General features: G+C 50.4%; 1 protein-coding gene and 1 long non-coding RNA gene across 2 annotated transcripts; one reads left to right on the forward strand and one right to left on the reverse strand.

The window, feature by feature from the left end:
• On the reverse strand, positions 436-3640 carry LOC102178778. The gene is made up of 6 exons (XR_001297172.2): positions 2941-3640; positions 2458-2502; positions 1828-1903; positions 1461-1545; positions 1083-1131; positions 436-548 (listed from the first exon to the last, which is right to left on the reverse strand). It is a non-coding gene; the product is annotated as an uncharacterized LOC102178778 (long non-coding RNA).
• RAB42 (RAB42, member RAS oncogene family) lies at positions 8775-11305 on the forward strand. Its single transcript, XM_018057002.1, has 2 exons — positions 8775-9032; positions 9674-11305. The coding sequence occupies exons 1-2, from the start codon at positions 8794-8796 to the stop codon at positions 10095-10097; spliced, it is 663 nt and encodes a 220-aa protein (XP_017912491.1). The 5' UTR covers positions 8775-8793; the 3' UTR covers positions 10098-11305.

The following is a 16942-nucleotide window of genomic DNA, read 5'->3' on the forward strand; positions in this document are numbered from 1 at the left end:
AAAACTAAAGTGCGTGCATAAACTATATTAAACTAAATGCATGAGTCTTATTTACATATAGGAAATGGTAATTCAGAAAGCTAGCCAATGAGATTATCAACCATCACCAAACCAGATCTTGATGTATTTTCCAAATAGGAAATCCCCCCTCCTGAAATGCCTGGAATTATGCCAAGAATCACTTCCCTAGTTTTGTGTAGACCTGAGGGGTGGCAAAGTATGTACCCTTCAAAGATCATTAAGCAGCAGTCTTGGGCTCAAGCCTGAATTCTCACTCAGCAAGAGGAATATAATTGCAGTTATAAACTGATCCATTTTATCACTTTCTGAGATCAATCTTCAGAGATTGAGACTCTTAAATTCATCCTGGGTCTTATGCAATATTTAAATGAGAATAAGCAATAAATTGAAAACATCAGGAGACGGACACAAACATCCATCTGTGAGTCTTTTATTGGTCATTTATATGCCAGGTAGCAGCATCAACAAAAACAAAACCGGTTTCCACCTGAAAGCGCCCCCTGTCTCTTCATTTGCCTTTTTTTCTCCTGAAAAGGAAGTATAAGCCAGTGTGTTAGTAACGCCCTAATGAATCAGTGCCCCTCCAGGTTTTCCTAAGAGCTGGTCTCAGTCCCATATCCGCATTTATCATCCACAGATGTCCACTCAGATTTGGTGTCATCCTAGACCAGTCACAGCGTGAAAAAATACCAAGCTAGACAGAACTGCCTGTTTCTTCCCAGTCGTCTCCCCCTCTCAAAGCAGGGGTGGGTGACTCCATGGTCACCCAAAACCACTGAGCATAAGCAGCAGTCAGCCCTCAAGTGTTAATGTGAAGACTTTGAGCTGCTACACTGTACTCTGGATGTGCTCTTGGCCTTAGTGCGGGCAAAGTCTAGCAGACCCGAGTCACAAAGTAAACATTTTTTGTCATCTGGTTATGAATAGCCAATAAATACAGCTTCCAAGGAAAGCCAGATGTAAATGATACATTATAAATACAGGACATTTACACACTGAGTATCTAGCTATTGGCCACACTGCTTTCTCAACAAGCTGCTTCAGTTAGCCATTCAACTCACCCAACTCTGCAGATCCACACAGATGAAGATAGCTTTACTGGCAACAGGTCTTAGGGGGAGAAAAATATCAATCAGGAGGCAAGAAAGCTATTGGTATATCCCTCCCAAATACAAAAATATTAGCCAGCATTTACTATACCAACTGCTAGTTTCACATAGTCTCCCCTTAAGCCCAAGATTATCCCATTTTAAGGGGTGGAGAAAACAAGTTCCAAGAGAATTCAACCTTGTCTGAAACTAGCCCACATGCTATACAGCACACACTACGAGCCCAGTTTCAGTACTACTATTCCTCCTTTTACGACCACCAGGACCAGGGTTTAGATCCGATGGGAAAGGGAACTGGAGGGTCAGGCTGTCTCCAATACCCAACTTTACCTTATTCTAAAGCACGGCTCCAGCAACAAGCTGGTATTTTCAGTTACTTCAGTATCAGGCACTGCCAGTTAAAAAATGGGGCAACCTGCAAAAGAGTGTGGAAGCTCTAACCAAAATCCTCTACACAGAATGTGATTTTTGATGGAAACACACGGATTCAAGTGGAAGACTTCCAGCCAAAATCCTGAGAGATATAGGAGAGGCGAGTGGCAGCTCCAGGTATTATGCTGACCTGTGCTGTCAAAGTCTCTCCACGTTGCTCTCGCATGCAGTTGGAGATCCCATGGCCACGACAAGCCACAGCCCTTGGAAACATGCTGTACTGACCCACCAGGTGGCTCCCAAGCTACATCTTTAGAGAACCTACCAGGTCCTGAGGCTTGTGTTCCATCACTGTCCTCTTCACTCACCAGAAAGGTCAATCCTAGAATCTTCTGGCACAACTAAAATGAGAATGGCATTGTCCTGAATGACCTATTTGTTCCATTCATCTGGTTTTCAGAACCAAGGTTTTTGACTCGCCTTTGGACTGATGCCTTAAGCTTTTCAGGGTAAAGACCCAAAGCACGGCCACAATCTGCACCACTTGCCCCAGGATTTCCCCAGCATAGGTATCTAACCCACCCATATCTGCATCTCCATACTGGTTCTTGGCCTCTGCAAGCCACTTCTCAAAAGCCTTATTCTTGCATGTTAGACCCCATCAATGGAACATTTCTGGTGGCCTCTGAAAACGTTGTCAGTTCCAATAAAGGTCTCTGGTTGTACCTGAGAAATGCCAAGTACAATGGGAACTGTCTTTTCCTGAAATGTTGCAGATCAGTTACAGCAAACAGAACGGCGACCGTCAAGGAAAACTGTCACTTTGGGCTCCTTTTTGACCACAGCAGCTATATGGAAGCAGCTGCAGCTTCGATAAGGGCCATGGCGGTGGGGGGGTGGGGCCGCGGGGATCTAGGTCACAGGGCAGACCCAACACTGCAGCCCTCAGACTCACCTAAATCCTGTGCATCAGGACTCATCTACTGGAACATTCTGGAAACTAAAAGAGAACAGACATCCTATAGGTTGTGATCACCACCTTCTTTTACTATGTGCCAGTGGTTTGTCTCATTTTATCTTCACAGGATCGTTTTATCAACTCTGTCTTACATCAGATTTAGACTGCTTACTTGCCAAAGTCCTCTATCAATGGAGAAAGTGACAACCTTGGGATTCAAAATAGGATCTGAATGACTATAGCCCGTCCTCCAGAAGACCTTGTCCTTATACCCATCAGGGTGACTTCCTTATCATATGCTGTGCAGCCAGATAATTTAGAAGGTAGGCAAGTTAACATGCCCAAGGTCACGGAGCAACTGTCACAGGCCTATTCAAGGTCTGGCTGACCCCAGCACGTGGTCTCCCCTAACTTAAGCCACTTCAGTCCCAGAAACGCCGTACACCCGACTGCCCATGAGTAACTGCCCCAGTTACTCACCCGTCACACCGGAGCACACGGCCGCGAGGGCCGCGGCAGGAGCAGGGCGTGGCCCATACAGGGTCCGGCTTCTTCCACTGCGCCTGAGAACCACGCGGCCTTCCAGATCTCGGCCCGACTAGGCCAGTAGGCCTGGATCCTCCATGCCGTGCTCAACATCCCGCCGCCTCTAGAGGCAGCCCCGGCAGGTGCGGCGCCCGTGGCAGCCAGGCTAAGGCCGGGTATGGCGGAGGATGGGAGTGGACCACCGCAGACAGAGAACCCAAGACACACGACACCACCGACGCGCGGCTGCCGGGTAAAAGGACGCTTCCGAGCCGGGACGGGGTTTATATAGGCCCCGCCCCTCGCAGCTGTGCCTGACGATTGGCGCAGCGCGCCGCGCGGAAGGAGGGGAGTTGTAGTTCGTTCGCCTCCGGCGAGCGGCCGGGTGTCTGATTCGCAGTCCCAATCGTGTGCCGTGTGAGACCGTTTTCACTTGGTTGGAGGAAGCTTGTGTAAGTGGTTTCTTCAGGATCCGAAGAGATTCCTCCGCCATCATTCAGCACTCAGTGAACATCCAGTAACCCAGGACGGAGCTCGTAAATATCACCGACTTTCAAAATCGGGAAGTTAACCTTTAACCCAGTGAGCTGAGCCAGGGCTTTGGTTCAGACCGCCTGAGAGCACGTCGAGGAACAAAGACTGAGCAGGACTTCGGCGGAGGGATCTGAGGGCGGGCTTCCTTTCGGAAAGGAAGAGGTGACTGATCACAGAATTCATTAGAAGAATGCATTCTTTGTTTGGGCTTCTCTCTTCGGCTAACATATATATATATAAAAAAAAAAACTACTGAGTGCTTACTAAGTACATTATGCTCGATTATCTCAGCTAGTTTTCAAAATAACCCTGTGTATGGGAATTACAATTATGCCTCTTTCACAGATAAGAAAACAGAAATGGCTTACGCAGATAGCAAGCGAGTTAAGACCTGAAATGTGGAAGTTCACCTCATACGCAACACTCGTATAATCACTGTACCAGGTACAGGTTTTATCCATAGAATGAATAAGCATCAACAACAACAAAAAAATTAGTGGGACTCTGAGGTCTCAATGCAGGGGCCCCAGTTTCCATCCCTGGTCAAGGAACTAGATCCCATATGCTGCAACTAAAGATCCCACCTGTGGCAGCTAATACCCAGGCGTCCACACAGCCAGCTCTGACCCAGGCTCCTCCGTCCATGGGGTTTTCCAGGCACGAATACTAGAGTGGGTTGCTATTTGCTCCTCCAGGGTTGAACCCCTGTCTCCTGCATCTCCTGCATTGGCAAATGGGTTCTTTAGCACTGAGCCACCTGAGAAGCCCAAGATTCAGGCAGCCAAATAAAAATTTTTTTTAATTTCAAATATATTTTAATAAGAGAGAAATTGGGAGAGTTGCAAAACATGCCCTGAATAGGGGCCTTGCATCTAGAACAGAAAGAACTCTGAAGGAGCTACCCTGGTGGTCCAGTGGTTAGGGATCTGCCTGCCAGTGCGGGGAACGCGGATTCCGTCCCTGGTCCAGGACGATCCCCCATGACGCTGGAAAGCGAGGCCTGTGGGCCACAGCTACTGAGCCTGCGCTCTGAAACCTGTGTGAGCCACACCTATGCAACCCATGTGCGGCAGCTACTGAAGCCTGAGCTGGAACCTGTGCTGTGCAACAAGAGAAGTCACCGCAATGAGAAACCTATAAGTAAATAAATGGCTCTTAAAACTCAACACTAAAAAGTAAAATCACTCCATTTTTTAAAAGGGGGAAAAGGGGGGGGCACAAAATTTGAAAGACACCTCACCAGAGAAGATAAACAGATGGCAAATAAACACATGAATGACACTCAATATCAAAACACTACAAACATGTGGAAGGGCTAAAAGTTAAAAAGATTGACAATATCAAGCAATGACGGAAAAGTAGAGCACGTGGAAATTTCATACAATATTCAGGACTGTAAAATGGTGCAACCACTTTGGAAAACGATTTTGCAGTTTTTAAATAAGTAAAAATGCACCTACTATCTGACCCAACGGTTGCCGTACGAGGTATTTCCCAAGAGAAATGAAAAGCATACATCCGCACAAAGACTTGAATATGAATGTTCATAGCAGTTGTATTTCTAATAGCCAAAGACTGAACATGACACAGATGTCCTTCAACAGGGATTGGATAAACAAATTGTGGTATATTAATCCAGTGAAATATATCATGTTGAGTGAAAGAAGCCAGACTATATGCTGTATGATAAAAATTCTAGAAAATACAAACGAATCTTTAGTGGCAGAAAGCAGATTGATGGTTGTCTGGGAGAGGAGGTCAGGAGACAAGAATTAAAGAAGGACATGGAGAAACGTTTGAGAATAATAGATATTCATTATCTCAGTTGTGGCTTTGAGGATGTACACTTATGTCAAATGAATATTGTACATTTTTAATATGTGCCGTTTACTCTGTATCAATTACATTTTAATAAAGATGTTAAAAACAAAAAAGTAAGCAAGAGAAAGTTCAGATCATGTAATTCACCTGCCTCACAATCACTGACTTCTCAACACATTTGGAATAAAGCTCAGCCCCTACAGTGGCCTCTGAAGCCACAGGTGATCTGGCTCCTCCTCCTCTTTGCTTTCATTACCTGATCCCTGGTCTAGGAGGATCCCACACGCAGCAGAGCAGCTAGTGGCAGCTAGATGCTAGTGGCATCCCCCGTGGCACAACCGCTGAAGTCCACACGTCCTAGCACCCATGGCGAACAAGAGAAGCCACTCCAATGAGAAGCCCGCACACTGCAATGAAGAGTAGCCCCCGCTCCCAGAAACCAGAGAAAGCCCAAGCAGCAACAAAGACCCAGAGCAGCCAATAAACAAATAAATTTTAAAAATTAAAGAAATAAAACTGAGATCTGAGAGCCACTGGGAACCTGCTGTGTAGCACAGGGAGCTCAGACGGTTGCTCTGTGATGACCTAGAGGGTGAGACGGGGAGAGGGGATAGATGTGTGCACAGAGCTGATGCGCTGTGCTCTACAGCAGAAACACAACATTGTCAAGCAATTATATTCCAATAAGAAGATTCATTAATTACAAAATAAAACAAAGGAAAAAGAAAACACTAAGATCTGTCTAATGCAAATATGCACCTGCTGTGACACACAGTGGAGAAGGCAATGGCACCCCACTCTAATCCCATGGACGGAGGAACCTGGTAGGCTGCAGTCCATGGGGTCGCTAAGAGTCGGGCACGACTGAGCGACTTCACTTTCACTTTTCACTTTCATGCACTGGAGAAGGAAATGGCAACCCACTCCAGTGTTCTTGCCTGGAGAATCCCAGAGACGGAGGAGCCTAGTAGGCTGCCACTTGTGGGGTCGCACAGAGTCGGACACGACTGAAGTGACTTAGCAGCAGCAGCAGTGACACACAGTTACCCCAGAACTACCCTGTGAGGTGGACGCCATGATTTGTCTCACTTTGCAGAAGGGAAGCAGGGCTGGGGAGGAGGAACGACTCACCCCTTGGGGAGACACATAGGCAGTCTATGACAAAGTCAGCTGACAACTGGATTCCAGTGCCAGGTGCAGTCAGGGGCAGACATGTGACTCCAGCCCACAGCAGGCACTTCTAGGAGAGGAAGGTCAGGAGTCTGATGCTGACAGTGCACTCTGCCCACATGCTGACTACAAAGGCTTCTGGGATGTCTGGTTTCAAACTCCCTTTCAAGCCGTTCCATGCCTCTCTGCCTTCACCCACTGCCCCTGCCTGAGTACCCTTCCTCGCTTACCTCCCCAGCTCCCACTATCCTTGGAGATCCAGCTTCAGCTTCAGCTTTTCCAAGAGGTCTTTTCTGACCCCATGGCTCCCTGAGTCCAACTCTGTTGTGGTATTTGAGTGAATAATGAGTGAATGAATAAATGAATAGCACATCTACTTTTATTCATTCATACAACCATAAATATTTACTAGCCAAGCACTGAGGATACAGCCACTGGTCCTTCTCCTCAAGGGGCCTGAGCCTAGAAGGGAGACAGACATCACAAAGGACAAAAGGGCCTGTGACCTCACTACCCAGTCAATGAGGGGCTTCTTGAAGACATAGATCTAACCTGAGGCCTAAAATTGGGGTTAGTTACCCTTTGAAGAGCAGAAGGGGAGTGTTCTTGGCATTGGGCTGATAAGAGGAAAGATGTTCCGCGCGGCTGGATCAACAGTGGTGGGTAAAGAAGGGAGAGGGTGGAATGGGGGGAGACAGTTCTGCACAGGCCTGATGCAGAAATTGTTTTTGCAGTTGAACAGGGCAAGGTGATGAGAACATCCTAATGGAAACCTCAGAGAGGCAGGTGGCACTGGGGCAGACTCTCCTGGTTTGGACAGAACTGGCAGGGAGGATTCCTCCCCCAACACACACACCCTACCTGATTTTCCTTTCTCTCCTGGAGTGGGAGTGAGCAGAGACTTGGGCCCCTTCAGGCTAGTGCAGTGACCAAAGGGCAGAATTACTAGGAGGCTTAACAAAATGGCTTCTCACTGATTTATTTAGGAAACCTGGGCCTTCCCAGGTCCCCAGATTGTCCAGCCAGAAACAAATTCGGCCGCTACTCTGTCTTCTGTGCTGGGTGATCTTGGGCTGCTTACTTAACTGTGTTACTCATCTGTAAAAAGCCAGGCAGACTTACCTCCACTCACAAGGTTGTGTAAGGAGGAAATGTGATGATACGATGGTTTGCCTTAGTGAGAACTGCTTCCTACTGCCAACTTGTTAAACTGCAACATTCACCCACTGTGGGTTAGTGGGATTAAACCAGCAGACAAGCTATTTGGGACCAACCTTGAGTCTTGATGTCCTGGGTGTTCTCAAGACCAGACTGGAAAGAGTGGAGATCTTGGATGCCGGAGCATCTGCCTTACCCTTGCCCCTAACCCACTTTGTCCTGGTCCTTTGGGAACTTGCTTTCCAGTCCCCTTCTGTGGTATCAAGCGTAAGCTACACGTCAGTTGTGTGACAAGCCACACATCTGAGCCTCGGTCTCCTGAGCCCTAAAATGGGCACACTATAGCCTTCTCAGAGGGTTGCTGTCCCAAAGCATAAGAAACTGACCATCTCACCTCATAAACATTAGCTGTCCAGTCCAAAAGCCAACTGTACTCTCTCTGGAATTGCAGTTATCTGACTACCCTGCCCCCTCTACCTGACTGTGTCCAAGTCTCTCTCTGGACCATGGGGCCCAGTACAGGCAGGCAGCGGGGAAGCAGCGGGGCCTGCTGAACCGTTGAACCTGAACACTGAGCCGCAAGCGCTAGGCCAGGGCCAGTAGGGCTCCAGGGAAGGGGCATCTGGGTGAGAAAAGTGCATCTATAAACCGTCAACTTTCTCCAGGTCCAGCAGCACGGGCGCAATGGGGGGACTAAAAGAGAGTTGGGGCTGCAGAGGGAAACCACCCCAAAGAGTGAACGAAGCGGTTGCTCTGGCGCTGTTAGCCTCAGGCCAGTGCACGTTGGGTGTGGTGATCGGTCCTCTGTAGCCCTCCTCCCCACATTATCTAGTTTAATCTCTTCTTCCTTGAAGTAGATTACTATCTCCATTTTACGGAGGAGAAAACTGAGGCTCGGAGCGAGTAAGTGACCTGTCCAGATGTTTCCACCGGGCCGGGTGGCTTCCTCGGCGTCCGGTTCGGCGTTGCTGAAGACGCCCCAGGTTCTCCAGGCCCAGGTCTGGGCGTTTCTGGGGCCGCCTGGAGGCAGGGGGCGGGGCCCAGAGACGGGGCGAGGGCGTGGCTGCGGGGCGGGGGCGGGGTCGCACAGTTGGCCGCCCGGCCTCGGGAGGCGAGACGCTGGCCATGGAGGCGGGGGTCTGCCGCTACCAGTTTCGGATCGCGCTGCTGGGGGACGCGGCCGTGGGCAAGACGTCGCTGCTGCGGTGCTACATGAGGGGCGCGCCCGGGATCCCCGAGCCCGAGCTGGAGCTCGAGTCGGCGCCCACGGTGGGCGTCGAGTTCTACAGCCGCACTGTGCAGCTTCAGGCTGGGCCGCGCGTCAAGCTGCAGCTCTGGGACACGGCGGGCCAGGAGCGCTTCAGGTGCGCGGTGGGTGGAAGGTGGGCCGGGGGAGGGACGAGAAGGGCTTGGGGTGAGGGGTCTCTGGTTGGGGCGGGGTGACCATGGGGATCCTTCAGAGTCGCCGCCCTCAGTGGCCCAAGTAGAGATCTGGGGGTCCCTGCCCTGGGCCCGGGTCCTTCACGCTTGAGTCATTCATCCTACAAATAACAGCTGGGGGGCTGAGCCCCTGAGCTGGATGCCTGAGACCTGGCCCGGCCGGTGGAATATTCGACATTGAAACCTAGAGGGATGAATGACCTGGGTGCTGAGAGGGCCCACAGAAGCACAGAGGGAGGTGTCAGGGAGAGGTGGAAAGAAGAGAAATTTGTGTTGGCTGTGACTGATGCGTAGGAGTTTGCCAGGGAGAGAAATGGTGAAACCTGCGGTCAGGAAAACATCAGGTTTTCTCCAGGAATGGTCAGGAGAGTATGGGAATCAACCTGCTCCCTGACTGAGGAACACACAGTAACTTGGGAGAGACACAGACCAGGGAAAAGCGAAGCAGAGAGTGGTGTGAAATGAGCTGAAATGAGGGTGTGAGGCAGTCCCTGGATGGAGGAGGACGCAGGACCGGGTGTGTTGAAGGCATAACCCTCTCCCACCTTACTCCCTTCACCATTAGGTGCATCACCAGGTCCTTTTACCGGAATGTGGTGGGTGTCCTGCTGGTCTTTGATGTGACAAACAGGAAGTCCTTTGAACACATTCGAGACTGGCATCAGGAGGTCATGGCCACTCAGGGCCCGGACAAGGCGATCTTCCTGCTGGTTGGCCACAAGAGTGACCTGCAGAGTGCCCGTTGTGTCTCAACCCAGGAGGCGGAGGAGCTGGCTGCCTCCTTGGGCATGGGCTTTATGGAGACCTCCACCAAAAGTAACTGCAATGTGGACCTGGCCTTCGACACCCTTGCCAACACCATCCAGCAGGCCTTGTGGCAGGGGGCCATCAAACTGGAGGAGGACTGGGGGGGTGTGCGGCTCATCCAGAACACCCAGGTCTCCAGGCAGCCCAGCAGAATGCAGCACCCGGGCCCGTGCAGGTGCTGACTCTAGGAGGGAAAGGGTTAAAGCAGTGCTGGTGGGGTGGGGCGTGTTCTTATCTCTCTGGAGGCCAAATGGCAGAATCTATTCAGACAGTTATTACAAACCATATCCTGGCACAGTCATGCCTCCTAGATTTTGGGGTCTCAGAGCTCAGCCCCTTTTCCACCAGAAAGGTCTAAGAAGCCAGCTGTGCAGCTTCCTGTCCTGGAGCCTGTTTGCTCTGTGGGCAGAGGCGCTCATAAGAGACCCCACTCACGGGGGGTTGTGGGCATGACTGAGATCATGGATGCGCTGTGCTCAGCCAGAGCCAGAGCCTCCCACACGGTGAGAATCGAATAGCAAGAACTGTCGTCGCTGCTGGTCTTTCCTCTCTTAGCTAGGATGCGGCCATTTCAGGTAGTGTCCCTGGGCTCAGACGCCGAGCTGCTCAGCGTGTGGACGCTGCTACACAGGCGAGGAGGGGGGCAGGGGCTTTCAGGCTGAGCCAGGTCTTCAGGCTTGGATGAGAAAGTGCGTCCTAAAACTCGGATTGCTGCCCAGTGCTCCTACTCCAAGGCCACGGATCAGAGAGGCAGGGATGAATATGAACAGCTCTCTGGCTGGGCGCATGGTGGACAGTGTTGGTTAGCCACCAAAATCTCCCCTCAGGGCTGAAGAACCCATACCCTCCTCCCCATCAAAGCTCCTAGCTGCTGAAGTGCTATGTGGTGGGGAAGCCCAGGCTGCTCTCTCTGGGAACTGCCTGCTCATCTGGGGCAGCCCACAGTCCAGCATCAATGTATCAGCTCTGTTGGGGGGGGTAGTGTTCAAAGACCTGGCTTTCTTGCCTCAACTCTGAAGGAAACACCCATCTTCATCATTCTCCATGGGGTCGAGGCCACTGTTAGGACAGCATCACAGCTAAATCCTCCTGCTCAATCCTGCTTTCTTCCCTTCCTCCCCCACAAGCAGGTATTGATCTCAAGAATCTCCTAATAGGGACTTCCCTGGTGGTTCAGTGGCTAAGACGCTGAGCTTCTGAGCTTCTGGTTTCGATCCCTGCCCAGGGAACTAGATCCCACATGCTGCAATAAAGATCGAAGATCCTGAGTGCCACAGTTAAGACTTGGTGCAGCCAAGTAAATATTTTTTTTAAGAAAGAATTTCCTAATAAAGGTCTGCACAAAAATACAAGGGGGGAAAAAAAGTCTGCACCCTTGGAATTCCCTGGCGGTCCAGTGGTTAATATTCTGTGATCTCAAAGCCAAGAGCCCAGGTTCAATCCCTGGTTGGGGAATTGAGATCCCACAGTCTGCATGGCGTGGAAAAAAAAATTATATATAAAAGTCTAGGGGACTTCTTTCATGGTCCAGGGGCTAAGACTGAGTGCCCAGTGCAGGGGGCCTGGGTTCAATCCCTGCTCAGGGAACAATTACCCTCATGCTGGAACTAAAGATCTCACATGCTGCAATGAAGACTGAAGATCCTGCCTGCTGCAACTAAGACCCGGTGCAGCCAAACAAATAAAAGTCTGCACACTGATTTTGTTCTCAGAATCTGGCTGCTGGGGAACTTAACCTGCCACAGAAGCTGCTAGGCACAAAATATCCAGTGGCAATGAAGGAAGGCTTTATGGAGAGAGGAATCTTTACACGTCACTGAAGGCAGAAGAGGGTGACAGAGGGTGAGATGGCTGGATGGTATCACTGACTCAATGGACACGAACTTGGGCAAGCTCCGGGAGACAGTGACGGACAGGGAAGCCTGATGTGCTGCAGTCCATGGGGTCACAATGAGTTGGACATGGCAACTGAACAGGCAACAGAGCAGGTGTAAAGGGGATATCTGGGAGGTCTCATTGTGCCAGCGGGCATGGGCAGGGCAGGGCAGTTGCCATAGCAAAAATAGCACAGCCACCTTACTCACTTTGTGACCTGGGGCCAGTTACTCTACCTCATTGAGTCTCAGATTCCTCCTCAGTAACCTGTCACTGAAAACCCCTCTTTCCTAGGGGTCTTGGGAAGTTTTTACTTGGGGTGATTTTTAGCTTCCTCGCCATGGCACCTGGGCCAGGAGGGCCCTCTCTGCGCTCTACTTCCTCCCTGCCTTCTCTTTTTAAAACATCACTCATTCTTCTGAACATCTTGCAAGGTTGGCATGACTATCCTCATTTCGCAGATAAGAAAGGGTAGGCAGGAGAGGGAAATTATTTGCTTTAGAGTTATTATCATTCCTTCATCAAAAATGTCTTAAAATGAGCATCTACTCTGATCTGGGCCCCAGGGATACAGCAGTGAACAGGACAGAAAAGCAGTCCTCGGGCTGACATTCTCGTGGAAGAGAAAAGACTAGTAAGTGGGACTAAATGAGTCCTAGCTCTAAGTGCTGTAAAGACCACAGGTCTGGGAGACAGGCCTGAGGGTGATGGCGGCTCCTTTAGAGCACATGGTCAAGGAAGCCCTCTCTCAGGAGATGGCCTTTGATTTGAGAACCTAGATGAGGAGGAAGAACCAAGCTAAAAGCAGAGATCTAGGCAGAACGAACAGTGTCCAGCTCTGACTGGGCACTTCTTAAGTACCATTTGCCAAGCAGTTTGCCATTGCTATCTCAGTGCAGCAACCCCAGCCCCAATCTTTAGTGCAGATTGTATCACCCATCTTGAGGGTCTCAGGCCTATTGGGTGTGACTTAGCAGCCACATTGCCCCAGGGGATCTTTTTAAAATACAGATTTGACCTGGCTGCTTCTCTCCTAGAATCCTTCCCTGGCTCCCCATTGCCTGCAGGGTAAAATCCAAACCCTTTCCCCCAAGTCCAATCTAATCTGGTCCTACGGCATCTCCACCTGCTTTGCCTGCTTTGCCCAGCTTCCCAACCACCTACAGCCCTGGGGTTTGCACATGCTGTTCCCTTTGCTTGGAAGACCCTAGCACTTTCCTCCCTCCTTGTGTTATCTGATCAGCCTGCAACACTCAGAATAATATGGCCTCCTCTTAACCATTGCATTATCCCTGCTGCCAAAAATAGGGCAGGCTTTTGGTCAAACCTGGGTTTGAATCTCAGCTCTGCTATATACAATTGTGGGACCCTGGGGAACTCATTTCATCTAAGCCTCCGTGGACTCATCTGTAAGATGGGGACAATACTAACTAACAAGTTCTAGAAACGATCACATAACAACTCAAAGGCAGTGCTCCTCACTAGGCACTAGGAGTTCAGAAGGTGGAAGCCCGCTTCTTCCCCTGAGGGTTTTGCTCTTGTGACTATTAGGGAACAGAGACTGCCGAAGTACATACTTTAGGGAAATAAGAATTCCAGATGCTAACAAAGTTCTTAAAGGTCCTGATCCCTTGCAGAGAGATGGGTTGGGCTACCCACAGGCTACTTGGCCTCCAAGCCTTTCCATGAGTTGCTCCCTCATCGGAAAACCTTGCAACCCAGGCCTGAATCCCCTGTGCCCTTCAGAAGGAACAGAACCGAAGGTCTGCCACCCAGGAGACCCTTTCTGAAGACCCTGCCTATTCTGGGAGCCACTGAAACCTGGCAGATGAAGAGGGAAGGTTTGTCCGACCCACTCTGCACAGGCTGGAACTGGAGCCTTCTGGGGAGATCTTTCCTCTACCTCTGAGCCTCAGTTTCTTCATGGTAAAATGAGAATGATTCTTACCTCACAGTTTTGTTAGAGGATTAATTATGACATGGATTAAGTGTTAGGTTACTTAACACTTAATAAATGTTAGCTTACTTCGGCCAACAAGCCCCCTCTGGGTTTTTCGTGTGTGATTCCCTTGCTTGGAATGTCCCTCCTCCATCTCTGACAAAACTCCGTTCACCCATCAAAGCTTAATCCAACCTAACCTATTTCTTTCCCTGAGCCTTCAGGGCACTTACTGGAACGGCTCTCCTCTTGGCAGATTTCAGGCTCTGCTGTACCTTTTTGCCCCACTAGAGGGCAGCTCTTCAAGACCGGGCTGATTCCCTTGAGGAAGCTCTCGGGCAGGGGAACACTGGGCTTTCAAAAACCATTCGGGAAAATATGAAACATAACCAAGAATAAAGAAACTAGTATAAAGTAGTGTGAAGAACTTCTTGTACTCATAACTCAGCTTCAACAAATAGCACCAAGCCCATCCTGTTTTCCTCTTTTCTTTATGAAAGTTATTCTTAGATCCTGGCCCTGGTGGGTGACAGATATGGGAGGCTCTCTCTAGGACCCCTGGCAGAGACGTGTCCCGCAGGAGTCCCAGTGTTGAGAGAGGTAAGCTTCACACCACAGCCCGCATAGACCTGAGTGCTCTGGGACTCAGGTCAGCAGAGGGCAGAAAGGGGTCAGCACATGGGGCCTGCAGGGAGGGCATCTTTGCCAAGGGCGTCACCCAAGCAATGGAGGTGGCCTTCTCTTGAGAGTTTTGTGGAGGCAGAGCCTAGCGGTCTAGCTGGCCAGGAAAGGTCCTAGGCTCAGCCCCTGCTCTGCCTTCTGTACCACCCACCCTTGAGGGGAGAGTCCACCCATCAGAAAGGGAAGGGGTGGGACTCCCCTGGTGGTCCCGTGATTAAGAATCTGCCTTCCAAAGCAGGATTCGATCCCTGGCTGGGAAACTAAGATCCCACAGGCAACTAAGCCCACGTGGCGCATCTAGAGAAGCCCATGTGCCTCAACAAAGACCCAGATTTTTTTTAAACAAAGAGGAAGGGAAGGGGCCTTTACCTGGAAAACAAAGGACTAAAAAACTGGGGGACTGTGGGGAACTTTCCCAACTATAGGGAACTGTGACACCTCAGTCCAGTGCTGCCCTCCTCCTCCCTGCTTGACCCCATGCAGGAGGGACCCTCTCCAGGATGGCTGCTTGATCCCAAATGGTGCCTTCTAGGTCCTCAAAACTCACCCATTTTTGTGACCACCCCCTACAGCTGCCTTTTGGTTGATTCAAACTTTTTGTTTATATGCCTGAAGTTATCATCAGAGGGCTTCCCTGGTGGCTCAGCTGGTGAAGAATCTGCCTGTAATGTGGGAGACCGGGGTTCAATCTCTGGGTCAGGAAGATCCCCTAGAGAAGGGAACAGTATTCTCCAGGATTCTGGACAAGTCCATGGGGTCGCAGAGTCGGGCACGACTGAGCGACTTTCACTAGCATCAGAATCTTGTCAGATGGGATCTTTCTCACAGCCCTAAAATGCTCCACAGCTGACAGAGGTGATGCTCAGGCTGAAGAGGGGTGGGAAGCTCAGGGTCAGCCAGCTGGACTCCCCACACCCTCCCAAACCCCCGTAAGACACACACATGGCAGACTCCAAACACGGGCACTGGACCCCACCACTAGGCCTGAGGGCTGTCCACCCCCAGGCTTACTCTGCTCACCTCTGACCATTCTCTCCTGACATAGCACCTTATGCTTCAGCCACGCTGACAAGGTGACTTCTTCACACCTCCAGGCCTTTGCATGCGCTGTCGCTCCCCTCTCTGTCCCCCACTAGGACTTGGGGAGAGAGTTTAGGGCAGTCAGGGGAGCAGGTTCTGGAGTCAAGAGGGACCTGGTTGAAACCTTAGCACCATCACCACCACTTGTGTGATCTTGAGCAGATTACTTAAACTCTCTAAAGTTCAGTTGCCTCATTGAATAATGGGGTTAAATGAGATTATTGCAAAGTGCTTAACACTTTTTCTTCATGCTTGTTGGGGAAACACACCTATTCACAGAAGGTGCTCGGCACAGCACGTGGCACCCAAGTTCTCTCTGGAGCTCTCAAATTCGTCAGCCCTGCTCCCCACTCCCTGGGCTGCTCAGCACGTGTGAAGTCATCTGTGTGCGCAGCGTGCAGGGCTCTGGGAATCAGACGGGCCTGGTTACTTAGCTAGTGCAGTGGAAGGCCTTGCACCCAGGCTAAGCCGCCCCAGACACCGAGTTAGGAGATCCCTTATAGATACCTGGTGACACCTCTCTCCCTACATCCAGTCACCAAGGCCCACGCGTGCACCACTTAAACAGCTGTCAAATCTCCTTTCTCTCCACTTTGTTACAGCCACCTCAGTCCAGGCAACAACGTTCTTATGAACCTCTGCTTCTACAAATGTTTTCTTATCCCCTCCACTGTCTGGCCAGAGTGATCTTTTCAAAATACCAATCTGACCAATTTCTGCCTAAAATCCTTCAATGGTTCCTGCTTTCTGGGTAAAGCCCACTTTTCTGAGGCCTACAAGACACCGCATGACCTGGCCCATCTCACTTCACACTGCACTGTGGTTGGCAAATGTGCAGCGCTCTCTCCTTTAAAGTGGCCCTGCCTTCCCATGGATCCCTTAGATTACAGCTCAGCTGCTCAGACGCTCTCCCCTGACCCTGGGAACCTCTGTTTTGTTCTCGTCACAGAGGCAGGTTCCCTTTCCCTTGGTGGAAGAACGTTCCCTGTGTTCATTTATCACCGTTGGCTACGCCTGGCATAGGCAGGGGCACAGTTTATAAACACTCGCTGGATGAACAAGCCTCTCAGGAAGCACACAGGACAAGATGTCTCAGCTGGAGGAATGCACTCACCTGTCACGCAGCTGATCAAGAACTGAGGTCTTCTGACTCAACCCAGCTCTTGCCATTAAACTGCCTGGATTCCCTACCCTCTTCTGTCCTCAATGGAAGATTCAAAACTAATTCTGGATTCCTTCTTGGCTGCCGAGGCCAGTGACTCGCTCCTACTGCAGGAACTTGGTGGAAGGCTTTTTGTAGCTTGGTAATCACCAATAGAATATCCTTTGTGTGTCCCCCAGCAGCATCAGGAGATTCTGGAGAAAGCACAACCCTTCAACATCCTCTGCCTGGTGGGAGGCCACAAGAGTGATGACTGAGCGACAGGTGATGGAGGAAGGCGAGAAGCTGGC

The sequence above is a fragment of the Capra hircus genome, chromosome 2 (genome assembly GCF_001704415.2).
Source record: "Capra hircus breed San Clemente chromosome 2, ASM170441v1, whole genome shotgun sequence".
In the NCBI taxonomy this organism is placed as follows: Eukaryota; Metazoa; Chordata; class Mammalia; order Artiodactyla; family Bovidae; genus Capra; species Capra hircus.